The sequence below is a fragment of the Centroberyx affinis genome, unplaced genomic scaffold (genome assembly GCF_046629955.1).
Source record: "Centroberyx affinis isolate AG114_WGS23_722 - 3 ecotype Tasmania unplaced genomic scaffold, CSIRO-AGI_Caff_v1 ptg002378l_1, whole genome shotgun sequence".
NCBI classification, from domain to species: domain Eukaryota; kingdom Metazoa; phylum Chordata; class Actinopteri; order Beryciformes; family Berycidae; genus Centroberyx; species Centroberyx affinis.
Genome location: NW_027280634.1, coordinates 157,501 through 172,500, shown reverse-complemented (window position 1 = coordinate 172,500; position 15,000 = coordinate 157,501). Strand labels below are relative to the sequence as shown.

Here is a 15,000-nt window from a genome sequence, read left to right as displayed (position 1 = left end):
AAATGTAGAAGACTCTAAATTCAAATGAGAGAACATTTTCATTAAATTGTCAATTAGTCTACATGAATTAGTAGATCAATAGTTGTTTTTACTCTGAATCCGTGAAAATATTCTGATCAAATCAAATAAATAAAATAATAATGACCCTAACCCTAAATAAAGTAGAAATAATAATGACTTTATGAATGGAGGCCATGCAGCTGTGAGACTTTTTCTTTCCACCTTGCCTTCAAGTTTAAGTATTCAATGACTGTAGTGTTGATTATATATACTGTGTATATATATATATATATATACACTGTGTGTGTATATATATATATATATATATATTTACGTATATATATATATATATATATATATACACTGTATATATATACACTGTGTGTGTATATATATATATATATTTACGTATATATATATATATACTGTATATATATAAATACATATATAATCTGCAACACAATGTAAAATGTGAGCGACTCTTCCAGAGGGCCAGCTCTCTGCAGCACCTGACTGCCATCTACTGGTTGAAATATGAACTGAAGCGTTAGCTTGATTTAATGCCTGACATGTGGTTCATGAAATAAATGTATGTAATGTTAATACAAATTAATAAGTCTACATAAATACAACATTTTATTTAAATATAAGCTTATTTCATCCACAAAATGAAAACACTGTTTTCATTTCAAATTCATTTCAAAATGAAAACACTGTTTTCATTTTGTCCATGAAAAAGGTGTTTTTGGACATAAATGCACTTTGTGCCACTTCATACATTTTGTGCACGAAATTCACAAGGTGTCAGTTGGTGCCCCACAATGACTAGTGATTATTGTAATTATTGAGGTAATTTCAGGAGGTAATCAGATTATAATGAGGTGCTGACCTGTGGACCAGTGAGTCCTCCGATACCTTTCACCCCTCTGTGACCTTTACTCCCTGGAAGGCCGGCTGGACCTGGAGGAGAGAAGCAGGTGAGACTTCCTCGGTTCCTCTGAGCAAGGCACAGAGCCGGCGGCACTCAGAAGTCAGTCTGACTGTAGGAAGCCAAGTTAACATGCAGCTGATGAACAGTTTGTGTTTGGATATTGGAAATGTAACCAGTCTGTTAAATGACTCTCAGTTTATAGAGAAAACAAAAACGTTTCTAAATGATTTTTTTCATTTCAATGCTTGTTCAACTAATCCATCAAGGAAGAAAAAAGAAAGCAGTTTGTTTTTGAATGTAGAGATAGAAAAACTTAATTATCAAATAGATTCAACTGTGAATCCATCAGCGGAGATTTTAGCCATGTCGCAACAAAAACAGCGAGAATTAGAAATCCTCCATATGGAGAAAGTAAGAGGAGTTATTGATTGTCACTCTCTGAGTTTCGATAGGTGGGTCAGCTGACGCGGGTCACGCCCTCTATCTGTTGTTTTGTTGTGGAAATCTGAAAGGGGATTTTCACTAAAATCTTATGCCCGGGTTCCACCGGAGGCGGCTGCAACATGGCCGCCGGAGCTGACCGCGGCCGCTCTAGACGATGCTTCCAGCAGACGCTCCGCTCTGCTCCCATAAAAACACACAGCTAGTCTGTTTCTGACAGAAGCCGCGTCAAGCTGCACAGAGCAGATGGAGCTGGGCAGGAAGTCAGACACAGGAACGGTAGAGCATCCGGTGAATTTTCAAAATAAAACACCCTGTGCAGACTCCCGATCGTATATCACATCATGGACGTTATAACCGAGGAGAAAAGGAGAAGAAATGCAAGTGTTCTCCTCCTGCTAACAGGCACTGTATGTGAAATTAATGTATTTTTAACAACTGAAACACAGCCACAAATCTTTGACCCATGTCGTTCATAACTGGACTTAACTGTATTAAGTTTGTCTGTAGGCTACAGCACAACAAAGTAGGAAATAAATAAACACAATTAAAACAGACAAAAAAAGAAACCATTTAACTACGTAGCCTACTGGTAGAAGCACAAAAAAGCAAAAAAGAACCTCTGCCACGCAGGACGGAACAATACAGTCTGGAATCCAGGCCTTACAAGCTCTGATCTGGAATATAGGAGACGGTCAGTAAGGGTTTTGAATCTTTGTTTCTGGGTTAGATTTGGACTTAGGCTGTTGTCAGGCTTTGTTGTGACTGAGCACTTCCTGGTTTCACTCTCTGAGTTTTGATAGGTGGGTCAGCTGACGCGGGTCCAGCCCTGCTAACGAGCCGTGAAGAGGAACAGCTGGGTCATTTCAATTTACAATTTACAATTTACAATTTCACATTTGGCAGACGCTTTTATCCAAAGCGACTTACACATGAGATTTGCATACAACACAAGCAAGTTTCTAGATAGGAGAGAACAACGAGAGTAAGAGCTATAGAGCTAAGTTCTGATCCAACAGGACAAAGGTGCTACAAGGTAGTGCTATGAGGCAATGCATAGAGTGCATCAAATTTTTTTTTTTTTTTTATTTTTTTTTTTTATGAAAGGAGGTATTCGCTAAAGAGCTGGGTCTTTAGCCTTTTCTTAAGGATAGGGAGGGATTCTGTGGATCGAATGGAGTTTGGCAACTCGTTCCACCACCGGGGAACCACAGAAGAAGAGTCTGGATAGAGACTTAGGGCCTTGCTGTGGTGGCAGAGGAGGAACCACAGAAGAAGAGTCTGGCTAGAGACTTAGGGCCTTGCTGTGGTGGCAGAGGAGGAACCACAGAAGAAGAGTCTGGCTAGAGACTTAGGGCCTTGCTGAGGTGGCAGCACCAGGCGCCGCTCCATGGCAGAGCGTAGTGAGCGGGAGGGAGCGTAGACCTGAATGAGGGAGTTCAGGTCGGTCGGAGCCGTTTTGGTTATTGTTTTGTAGGCGAGCATCAAGGACTTGAACTGGATGCGGGCGACTGGGAGCCAGTGGAGGGAGATGAATAGCGGAGTGACATGTGCTCTTTTGGGGTTGAAGACCGGACGCTCCGCCGCGTTCTGGATCATCTGCAGAGGTTTGAAAGTGCAGGCCGGGAGCCCTGCCAGTACGGAGTTGCAGTAGTCAAGGCTGATATTACAAGAGCCTGAACCAGGAGTTGTGCTGCATGCTCAGACAGGTAGGGTCTGATCTTCCTGATATTGTATAGAGCAAATCGGCATGACCGAGCAACAGAAGCCACATGCTCCTTGAAGGTTAGCTGGTCATCAATCATGACACCCAAGTTTCTGGCAGACTTTGTGGGTATGAGCTCAGTTGATTCGAGCTGGATACTGATTTGTTGTTGTATAGAGGGACTGGCTGGGATGACAAGGAGCTCAGTCTTTGACAAGTTAAGCTGAAGGTGGCGTTCCTTCATCCAAGCTGAGATGTCGGCGAGGCATGCCGATATCCGCGCCGAGACTGCTATTTAAACAAGTAAGCTGCGCTGTAGCGTCAGCCATTATTGTATGAAGACCTAATTGTGTTAGACCTTCGAGTCTACCTGTGCGAGTCCAGCAAGGACACTGATAAGTTATTCTTATCTACTATTTACTCTCTTGGCCTGCCTTCTCACTCACCATGTGCTACCAATATATCCCGGTCATCCAGGTCAACCGAAAAAAACGCATCAGTCACAAAACACAGCGTGATCCTGAGAACCTCTACTCTCTCAGAAAAGCCTCAACTACTTCCTCCTCTTTTTCTTTTGGCTTGGAACTGTCAGTCTGTTGTAAATAAAACAGAATTTATCCAAGCACTTGCAAACCTATCTGACATTCAGGTCCTAGCCCTGACCGAAACCTGGATCCGTCCAGATAACACAGCCACACCAGCTGCACTGTCAGCTGACTCTACTTTCTCCCACACACCTCGTTCTGTTGGGCTGGAGGTGGCACAGGGGCCCTTATTTCCAAAGACTGGAAATTCACTAAGCTTTCTCCTCTAAGCAATAACTCCTCCTTTGAATACCAGGCAATCATGGTTACCGCTCCTGTCAAACTATTTGTGGTTATCATATATCGCCCACCAGGGCTACTGGGGAACTTTGTTGTTGAACTGGACATGCTACTCTCAGCCATTCCTGAAGATGGCACCCCACTGATTGTCATGGGGGACATGAATCTCTATCTTGACAAACCCCAAGCGGCTAACTTCCTTACACTTCTGTCCTCATTTGACCTCAAACTGGTCTCCACCGCTCCCACACACAAAGCGGGCGATACACTCGATCTGATTGTGACTTGAAACTGTTCCACGGCAAATCTGACTGTCACCCCCTTACATCTGTCAGACCACTTCTTTGTTCAATTCACAGTTTCCTTACCGTTCCTCACGTTCTGCCACAAACGGTCTCCTTCAGACGGAACCTCCGGTCCCTCACACCGGCTCGGCTCTCCGATGAGGTCTCGGCTACCATGCCCCCTCATAAAGAGTTCTCCTCACTCCATGTCAATGAGGCTACAGACACACTGCTCCTCACTAGCCGTCTCTCTAGACAATCTCTGCCCACTCTCATCTAAACCTGCTCATAACACCCCCCCCCCCCCCCCAGTCCATGGCTCACCGGTGTCATCAGAGAGCAACGGGCTCAGAGCAGCTGAGAGAAAATGGCGCAAATCCAGTGATCCCACTGACCTCACTGACTATCAAGCTCTCTTATCGGCATTCTCCTCCCATCTAAAAAGTGCCAAGACCACTTACTATCAGGAGAAAATCAGCAGCGCCAAAGACGCTCTGAAATTATTTTCAACTTTTAATTCACTCCTCAAACCTCCACCACCTCCACCCTCAAGTTTGCTCACGGCTGACCTCTTTGCATCCTTCTTTACTGATAAGGTTTCTACCATCAGTAATCAGTTCTCTGAGCCTGACCAACTCAGTCTGCTGCCACCAGCTAACAGGACCTCACTCCTGTCCTTTTCCCATCTCACTGAAGAGCAAGTCTCCAAACTTCTGCTGGACTCTCGGCCCACTACCTGTCCGTTGGACCCCATACCCTCCAACCTCCTGCAGGCCATCTCGCCCACTCTTATCCCTGCAGTCACACACATCATCAGCTCCTCACTTACAGCAGGTGTGTTCCCCACTGCTTTTAAGCAAGCCCGGGTTACCCCTCTGCTAAAGAAACCTACACTCAGCCCATCTCAGGTTACAGGCTGGTTTAACTCCTCACCTTCCTTTCCAAAATACTTGATCAAGTCTCTGAATTCCTTTCTGAGAACCGCCTGTATGATCCTAACCAGTCTGGCTTCAAACGCCGACACTCTACCAGACTGCGCTCTCGTCTGTAGTGGAAACACTGCGATCGGCTGGAGCTGCCGGTCAGTCCTCTGTCCTACTGCTACTTGACCTATCGGCCGCCTTTGACACGGTTAACCACCAAATCCTCCTCTCCACACTCGCTGAGCTCGGCTCCTCAGGATCCGCTCTCCGCTGGTTTGAGTCCTGCCTCTCAGGGAGAGCCTTCAGAGGGTCTTGGAGAGGGGAAGTGTCTAAATCCCACTGCTTGTCCACAGGGGAACCTCAAGGGTCAGTGCTTGGACCCCTTCTCTTCTCAATATACACCACCTCACTGGGTGCAGTGATCCGCTCACATGGCTTCTCTTATCATTCATATGCTGACGATACCCAGCTCCTCCTGTCGTTCCCGCCAGACGACCCCACAGTCTCTGCACGGATATCGGCATGCCTCGCCGATATCTGGGCTTGGATGAAGGAACGCCACCTTCAGCTTCACCTGTCAAAGACTGAGCTCCTTGTCATCCCAGCCAGTCCCTCTGTACAACAACAGATCAGTATCCAGCTCGAATCAACTGAGCTCATACCCACAAAGTCTGCCAGAAACTTGGGTGTCATGATTGATGACCAGCTAACCTTCAAGGAGCATGTGGCTTCTGTCGCTCGGTCATGTGGATTTGCTCTGTACAACATCAGGAAGATCAGACCCTACCTGTCTGAACATGCAGCACAACTCCTGGTTCAGGCTCTTGTAATATCAGCCTTGACTCCTGCAGCTCCTTCCTGGCAGGGCTCCCGGCATGTAGCTCAAACCTCTGCAGATGATCCAGAACAGGCGGAGCGTCCGGTCTTCACCCCCAACAGAGCACATGTCACTCCGCTGTTCATCTCCCTCCTCTGGCTCCCAGTCGCCCGCATCCAGTTCAAGTCCTTGATACTCGCCTACAAAGCGGCTCCGACCGACCTGAACTCCTCATTCAGGTCTACGCTCCCTCCCGCTCACTACGCTTTGCCAAGGAGAGACCACCTGGTGCTGCACCACAACAAGACCCTAAAATCTCATGTGTACGTCGCTTTGGATAAAAGCATCTGCCAGATGGGAAATTGTAATTATAATTGTAACATGGATGGAAAAGGGAGAAAAGTGTACCAGATTTTTTCTTAGATTAAATGATCAGAATCAAAGCAAAAAAAAAATGGTTTCACTAGAGGGGTCGAGCTTCACATCACCACAGCTAATATTTTTTAATAAAATCTTCTCAGAAGAAAATAACTATAGTCCACAAAGCGAAGGGGGTTAGAACATTGACAGAAGTTATATAAAGTCATTTACTTTTTTCAACCAGGGGGTCGCCAGGCTTGGACGGAGTACCAAACCTTTTTCTCTGAGATTAAAGATCATCTTCTTGCATGCTTTACATTTTCATATGAACAAGAAAAACTGTCTCCATCTCAGAGGGAAGGTGTGATGTCATTATTGCTAAAGCAGGAAGTTAATGGACAATATAAAAACCCTTAATAACTGGAGGCCTCTTACTTTATTAGGCTGCGACTCTCGAATTTGACCTCAATGCTAAATGCACATCTATCGGACAGCTGTGAGCCCTCTAGAGGCGTAATGGATCCAGTTTATTTTTTCTCCACTCACAGAGCGATCGCACGGTGTCAGAAGACTTGGATTGTGCTTCAGAGCTGTATGGAGTCATTTTATGGTTATTTGTGGTTATTTTCTGAACTCTACAGATCGGATCGGTCCTCAGAGACTTCAGCTGTTTTGCAGAAGCTGCTGGAGTCCAGCTGGAAGCTCCAGAGAGGGTTAACTAGAGGGGTAAACTAGAGTTTACACTGACATGGGGGAGGAGATGATGACTGAATTTGAATTTTTGGGTGAACTATTCCTTTAAGAACAGCATGTGTGGCCATGTTGTTGTTGTCAGGATGTAGAACTGTGCTGTTCTCTCAGGAACCACAGGCTGTCCTGCAGCGTCTGATAAATGAGTGAGAAGTCTGCAGTCCAGAATTTATTGGACCAAATCTAAGTTCTGGGAATATTTTCATGGATTCTAGAAGAGATGGAAACTTGTAGATTGAAATAAACCTTCAGAACTGAATTCCAGCTGTTTTACTGCAGAGGATCCAGATATTGATAATATTCAGAACCTTCCTCTAAATCACAGGTGCAGACTCTTTCATGTCAGTTCAGTTCAGACCTGCTGGGTCTCATGTGGTCCGTCTGAAGCGGTTGGTGTTGTTATGTGATTTAGTGATTTCTACTACAGCTGGGAGAGCGAATCGGATTAGAACAGTCCTCTTCTCTCATTGGCTGCCTTCTAATAAATGCATCAATAAATACATTTAGTTTTTTCTGTATTTTACCTGGGGCCCCTGGAGCTCACTGTCAGCTAGGGCTGGGCAATATATCGATATTATATCGATATCGTGATATGAGACTAGATATCGTCTTAGATTTTGGATATGGTAATATGGTGATATGGCATAAGTGTGTTTTCCTGGTTTTAAAGGCTGCATTACAGTAAAGTGATGTCATTTCCTGAACTTACCAGACTGTTCTAGCTGTTCTATTATTTGTCTTTACCCACTTAGTCATTATATCCACATTACTGATGATTATTTATCAAAAATCTCATGGTGTAAATATTTTGTGAAAGCACCAATAGTCATCCCTACAATATTGTCGCAATATCGATATCGAGGTATTCGGTTAAAAATATTGTGATATTTGATTTTGTCCATATGGCCCAGCTCTACTGACAACTGAACATTTAGCCCACTGTGTAGAAAATACAGAGATATATATCGTGTATCGCCATTCAGCCTAAAAATACTGAGATATGATTTTTGGTCCATATCGCCCAGCCCTACTGTCAGCCACTGGATCAATACCAGGGTGAAACAAAGCTCATACTGGGGTGACAGTGTTTCAGCAGGGGGCGCTGTTTAGAGGTCAAAGGTCAGAAGTGTTGTGACTCTTACCTGTATACCCGGGGTCACCAGGCTCTCCGGGGGGGCCAGGGAGTCCAGAGGTCACCAAACTACGAGAGCAGATCCTACACACCTCTCCCTTGTCACCTGACACAACCGATCAACCGATCAATCAATCAATCAATCAATCAATCACTATAATAGAGAGCATTTCATTAACAGATATATATTTTAGTTTCCTACCTTTCTGTCCATAGTCTCCTCTGTTTCCATGAACTCCCATCATGCCTCTGACACCTTTGGGTCCCGGAGGGCCGGGTTCGTCCTGCAGGAGATCTGACAGAAAACACACTCAGACACACACCTCTCTCTCTCTCCCTCTCTCTCTCTCTTTCTCTCTGTCTCTCTCTCTCTCCCTCCCTCTCTCTGTCTCTCTCTCTCTCCCTCCCTCTCTCTTTCTCTCTGTCTCTCTCTCTCTCCCTCTCTCTCTCTCTCTCTCTCTCTCTCTCTCTCTCTCTCCCTCTCTCTCTCTCTTTCTCTCTGTCTCTCTCTCTCTCTGTCTCTCTCCCTCCCTCTCTCTCCCTCTCTGTCTCTCTCTCTCTCTGTCTCTCTCCCTCCCTCTCTCTCCCTCTGTGTCTCTCTCTGTCTCTCTCTCTCTGTCTCTCTCTCTCTGTCTCTCTCTCCCTCTCTCTCCCTCTGTCTCTCTCTCTCTCTCTCTCTCTGTCTCTCTCTTCACCTGGTATTCCTGGGTCTCCAGGTTCTCCGTCTGGTCCCTTATCTCCTGGGGTTCCGGATGTTCCTGGGGGTCCGATGACGAAGGAACCCGGCTCTCCACCCTCTCCTTTGACTCCAGTGAAGCCTGGAGGTCCGGGGGGTCCGGGGGGCCAGGGGGGGCCCCGCCTGGAGGGGGAGACAGGAGGTCTGTCCTCTAGCTTTGATCTTATGTTATTAGTGTTTTTGACAGTTATTATTATTAGTATTATTATTATTATCAAATATAACATGATGCTATTCAGCACAGCAGAGAGAGAGAGAGAGAGAGAGAGAGAGAGAGAGAGAGAGAGAGAGAGACAGAGAGAGGCAGAGAGAGAGAGGCAGAGAGAGAGAGAGAGAGAGACAGAGAGGGAGGGAGAGAGACAGAGAGAGAGAGAGAGAGAGAGAGAAAGAGAGAGAGGGAGGGAGAGAGAGAGAGACAGAGAGAGAGAGAGAGAAGCTGGTGTCTACCTGGCTCTCCCTGCATTCCAGGAAAACCGATGACTCCTGGAAGAGAGATCAGACAGACGGAGCGCAGCGTTAGTTCAGCCACTGAAGTCCTGCATGCTGCCAGCTGATTGGCTGCCAGCTGATTGGCTGCCAGCTGATTGGCTATCAGCTGTCCAATCCAAACAGACTCTCATCACCAATCACATTCAAACAAGTCAACAGCTCTGCTGTCTGTTCAACAGGCTTCATGATGTTAATGAAACATCTGCTGAGGGACAGAGCTGAGATATAACTGACATGTCTGTTGTCCTGACAACACGTCTGTTGTCCTGACAACACGTCTGTTGTCCTGAGGTTCAGCTTACTGACAACACGTCTGTTGTCCTGACAACACGTCTGTTGTCCTGAGGTTCATCTTACTGACAACATGTCTGTTATCTACTATCCTGTAAATGAGTCTAATTTCAAATGGAGCACATTGATGTTGGGACCAGGCTGTTGTACCTGTCTGTCCAGCGGGTCCCGGGGGTCCCGGGGGGCCGGGGGGGCCTTGCCGGCCCTTCAGGAAGTGGTTCACCTGGATCAGCTGGAAACACGACACACACCACAGTTACAGACGATATGAAACCGTCCAGCTTCAGACAGCAGGTATAGTGTTAGCCCCGCCCTCCTCCCCCACCCGACACCTGTCAGTCATCTTGATGATGTCATCACAGGTGTGTGAAGCAGACGGAGAAGGAATGATAAATCGTGCTTATTGATACTTTAAAATTGCATATTGTAGCTTTAAGGTAACTAAACATCGAACAAAAAGTTCGGAACTTTGTGTTTGGTAGATTATTTCTCTGTTGTAACAATGCTTCTTGACAATACATTTTATACCGTTGGAAAGCCTGTTTATTTCCCTTTTAAATGGAGCCTCATTTGTAAGGAACATGCATTTGTGGGATGAGCAGCACAGCTGAGTATGTGGGTTGCGCTCATGTAAATTTGCCAAATCTTCTCTGCCAATGCCAAACAGCTTATTCTGCTGTTGCTATTGACTCTTGTTTTGAGCTTCCGGTCCCCCAGGTGCTGACAATCAGGTACCTGCTTGGCACCTGCACTGGAACCTGAACATGTGGAGGAACGTTATGTTCAGCGATGAGTCCAGATTCTGCCTACGAAGTTGGATCGTAGGGTCACAGTGTGGAGAAGACGGGGAGAACGCTATGCTGATCGCTGCACCGATAGAGTAACACCTTTTGGTGGAGGCGGTGTGATGGTGTGGGGCGGCATCTCCATCACTGGAAAAACGAGGCTCGTCATCATCGGAGGCGATCTCAACGCAGAGAGATATCGAGATGAGATTCCGCAACCGGTGGCGATCCCATATCTCCACAGTCTGGGACCGAACTCCATCCTCCAAGATGACAACGCTCGCCCCCACAGAGCGGGGTTTATCAGAGACTACCTCCAGAATTTGGGAGTAGAGAGAATGGAACGGCCTGCCAACAGTCCTGACCTCAACCCAACTGAACACTTATGGGATCGGCTCGGGCGTGCTGTTCGTGCTAGAGTGACCGACACAACCACGTCGGCTGACTCGCGACAAATCCTGGTTGAGGAGTGGAATGCCATCCCACAGCAGTGTGTGACCAGGCTGGTGACCAGCATGAGGAGGAGGTGCCAGGCTGTTGTGGCTGTGTATGGTTCTTCCACACGCTACTGAGGCTCCTGACTGTTTGTTAAATGAATAAATTGTAAAATTGCCAATATCTCTTGTTTCTTCCTTGTTACTGATAGACTTCAATCATCCAATCCACCAAACAACACCAAACAAGAGTCAATAGCAACAGCAGAATAAGCTGTTTTGCATTGGCAGAGAAGATTTGGCAAATTTTTCATGAGCGCAACCCACATACTCAGCTGTGCTGCTCATCCCACAAATGCATGTTCCTTACAAATGAGGCTCCATTTAAAAGGGAAATAAACAGGCTTTCCAACGGTATAAAATGTATTGCCAAGAAGCATTGTTACAACAGAGAAATAATCTACCAAACACAAAGTTCCAAACTTTTTGTGCGATGTTTAGTTAGTCCAGTAGCAGCTTGACTCTGTTAGCTAGTTAAGTTTCAGTGTGGTTAACTGTGCTAACAGCTAGTTAGCTAACTAGCTAACAGCTAACTAGCTAAAAGCTAACTTTTCAAAACAGTCAAAACTCATAACTCACCTCTCCTGGAAGACCAGTAGACCCACGGTCACCTTTCTCCCCCTGAACACACACACACACACACACACACACACACACACACACACACACACACACACACACACACACACACACACACACACACACACACACAGTATTAACCAGAGATAGGCAAGACTACATCAAAATGTTTGTTGTTACAGATTACAAATACTTGCTCATCAAATGTGTCAAAATAAATTACAAAATACTGTTGTCAACAAATGTATTTACATAAAAAAATTTGGAATTTCTATTTTGAACATACAAAAAAATACAATGAAGAAACAGTAAATTTCATCTTTGTCCCTCTGAAATGATGTTCTACAACCAAACAGCCACAGCAGTATTTTATTAATTTTATATAAAATATAGAAATAATTCAGTTTAAAACCTCTGCCGCATGATTTCACACATTTCATTTACAGAATTATTTGCTAAGTTTATTAGCTAAGCTCAGGCTTACTGAGAACAATATGACAAATATGACCAGATATAAGTCAGATTCGGGTTGGATTGTCATTCAGTGAAGTTTATAAAATGAAGTTTATAAAGTGAAGTATATAAAGTGAAGTATATAAAGTGAAGTATATAAAGTGAAGTATATAAAGTGAAGTATATAAAGTGAAGTATATAAAGTGAAGTATATAAAGTGAAGTTTATAAAGTGAAGTATATAAAGTGAAGTATATAAAGTGAAGTATATAAAGTGAAGTATATAAAGTGAAGTATATAAAGTTTGCATAACAAGCAGTGTCACTGAAATGGCCGAACACAAAAGAAAGTAGCAGCATCAGGAAAATATGAAGAAATAATCTTTCCACAAACAAATCTGTCGTCTTATTCTCACTGAAGTGTCGCTGATGAAGAGCGTCCAGTGGAACCTTCTGGAAAAAGGTTCTGCACTGCAGGCTGAGCACAGATCAATACTGATCTAAGACTGTGCTCAGTCATTAATCAATACTGATTGAATCAATACTGACAGGCAGATGGACCGGCTGAGCACAGATCAATACTGATGAATGACTGGTGCAGAAACATCACAGTTCCTCTCCACAAGTTTCAAGATGGAGTTTGACTAAATTTCATACATAATCATCAATATGATCTGATTCATAATTGATTTATCTGAAATATAAGCAGGTGGGCGGCGGCCCTAGTGGACGACATGCCACAGACAGGAGGAAACCCTCAAGTCACTTTTTTCAGCTGTCAATCAATGTCAAGCATGATGTCATTTCCTGAGTTTTAAGTGCAAACATCGTCTTTTTTACGCCAAATATTCTGGACATGCGACGTGTTCGTCCACTGCTGCACAGAGAGGGTAGTACTTGGTGGTGATAGTACTTGGTGGTGGTAGTACTTGGTGGTGGTAGTACTTGGTGGTGGTAGTACTTGGTGGTGGTAGTACTTGGTGGTGATAGTACTTGGTGGTGATAGTACTTGGTGGTGGTAGTACTTGGTGGTGGTAGTACTTGGTGGTGGTAGTACTTGGTGTACTTCATGAAATACTCACCTTGGCTCCCTCAATCCCAGGAGGCCCCAGGTAGCCACGATCCCCTTGATCTCCCTGCAGAGAGACAGACAGACAGACAGACAGGCAGGCAGACAGACAGACAGACAGACAGACAGGCAGACAGACAGACAGACAGGCAGACAGACAGACAGACAGGCAGAGAGACAGAGAGACAGGCAGACAGACAGACAGACAGACAGACAGACAGGCAGGCAGGCAGACAGACAGACAGACAGACAGACAGACAGACAGGCAGGCAGGCAGGCAGGCAGACAGGCAGACAGACAGGCAGGCAGGCAGGCAGGCAGGCAGACAGGCAGGCAGGCAGACAGGCAGACAGACAGGCAGACAGGCAGACAGACAGACAGACAGGCAGGCAGGCAGACAGACAGACAGACAGACAGACAGCTGATCAGCCGCTGTGTGGACCATAAGAATCAGCAGTTCCCCTGTTGTGGGTGTACAGAAACACATTCAGTAGAAAACATCTGCTTCTGACCAGTTTAGATTAGTTCTGTCTAGTTCTGTCTGGTTCTGTCTAGTTCTGTCTAGTTCTGTCTGGTTCTGTCTGGTTCTGTCTAGTTCTGTCTAGTTCTGTCTGGTTCTGAGTGGGCAGAACCTCTGACTGGTTTTTCCTTGTTATGGCTTGATCAGACTGGAGCTGCCTGGTTTTGACTTGTGCAGACTGGTTCCAACTGGACCTAACTGGTACTAACTGATTCTGATTGGTTTCCACTGTTTCTAACTGAACCTGACTGGTTCAGACTGGACCTACAGGGACCTTTGTGGCTTTGACTGGTTCTAACTGTTCTAATTAAACTTGACTAGCCTTACTGATTCTACCTGGAGCAGAATGCTAACGTGACTTCAAATAGAACAGAGATAGCAGAATGCTAACACCTGAAGTAATCCACTGTGACTTTAAGAGGAACAGAATGCTAAACTGACTTTAGCGTAGTAGTTTGGTTGGTGTTATGGTTAGCTGAGCATGTTACCGGTGTTCCAGACAGTCCGCCGGCTCCATCCTTCCCCGGTTTACCCTGAAACATAAACACAGACCATGTTAGACCAGCATTTAGCCTCATCCAACAATTTCATCTCCAAACCCTGATATGAACAAAAACATTGAATTCAAATGAACAAGACACGTAATAAAAAAAAAACGTACAAGGGGAAACTACCAGATTAACAGTAAGAAGGCCGACTGTTTAGAGAATAAAATCTGCTGAAATTCTTTCCCATGATTCCCAAGACTGATCGGTGCAATATATTGAACCTACATTCCTACTGTGCATTAATGACAGACAGTGATAAGACTATTTTACACATCTACACTATCTACAATTGTGTTTGCTCATATTTATTCATTCTAAGTTTGTTCTTGCGGTTGCAGAACATGCTGCAGAGTGTTACTCTCTGGGGAAGGAAACGGAGATTATCGATTCATCGGGAAAAAACTCAAATCACTTCAGAAAAACAGGAGCAGGTAGAAACACCTTTAATCAACACCGACTCTGGAGCGGTACGTACCGGTTCCTCGCACTTCGAGTTTCCAAAGCTCATTAAACGACTGAATGATCATCTACCTTAAATGAAGACATCGCACTTTCCAACCCGCTCTTTGTGGAAGTGGTCTATACTGATCACCCCGCCTGCTGTACTTTACCACAAACCTGCTGCTGTATTGTTGTAGGGACGGTGACATGGTTTCACTGAACGAACAAACAATATTGTCTGTGTTAGTAAGACAACTGTATGTCGTTGTACTGAGCGGTCGTATAGTTTTGTGTCATGTGCCGACCTGTGTTTTTCCCCTCGGGGCTTGCCGTACTTAGATACTGCTTTGTTGATGAGTCGTTCCGGTGTACCGAAGACTCAGACTCGACTCGACACGGCAGGAGCTGCTGCTGGTCTCAGACGGCCTGC

General features: G+C 45.2%; 2 protein-coding genes across 2 annotated transcripts in view; both read right to left on the bottom strand.

Moving 5' to 3' along the window:
• The window catches only part of LOC139656070 (collagen alpha-5(IV) chain-like), a gene marked incomplete at its 3' end in the record, with an annotated part of 16,683 nt that extends 12,321 nt beyond the window's left edge, over nucleotides 1–4,362 (bottom strand). Inside the window, exon 1 of the mRNA XM_071533557.1 lies at nucleotides 4,294–4,362. Coding sequence (XP_071389658.1) covers nucleotides 4,294–4,362 — 69 coding nt within the window. The remainder of the gene's footprint in view (nucleotides 1–4,293) is intronic.
• A 3,823-nt stretch (nucleotides 4,363–8,185) lies between these two features.
• LOC139656068 (collagen alpha-5(IV) chain-like) overlaps nucleotides 8,186–15,000 on the bottom strand; it is a 33,671-nt gene continuing 26,856 nt past the window's right edge. The window contains exons 16-23 of the mRNA XM_071533555.1: nucleotides 14,070–14,114; nucleotides 13,075–13,128; nucleotides 11,542–11,583; nucleotides 9,834–9,915; nucleotides 9,351–9,386; nucleotides 8,863–9,026; nucleotides 8,370–8,462; nucleotides 8,186–8,273 (exon numbers count right to left, since the gene is read on the bottom strand). Of these exons, the coding sequence (XP_071389656.1) occupies nucleotides 8,409–8,462; nucleotides 8,863–9,026; nucleotides 9,351–9,386; nucleotides 9,834–9,915; nucleotides 11,542–11,583; nucleotides 13,075–13,128; nucleotides 14,070–14,114 (477 nt within the window). The 3' untranslated portion in view covers nucleotides 8,186–8,273; nucleotides 8,370–8,408. The remainder of the gene's footprint in view (nucleotides 8,274–8,369; nucleotides 8,463–8,862; nucleotides 9,027–9,350; nucleotides 9,387–9,833; nucleotides 9,916–11,541; nucleotides 11,584–13,074; nucleotides 13,129–14,069; nucleotides 14,115–15,000) is intronic.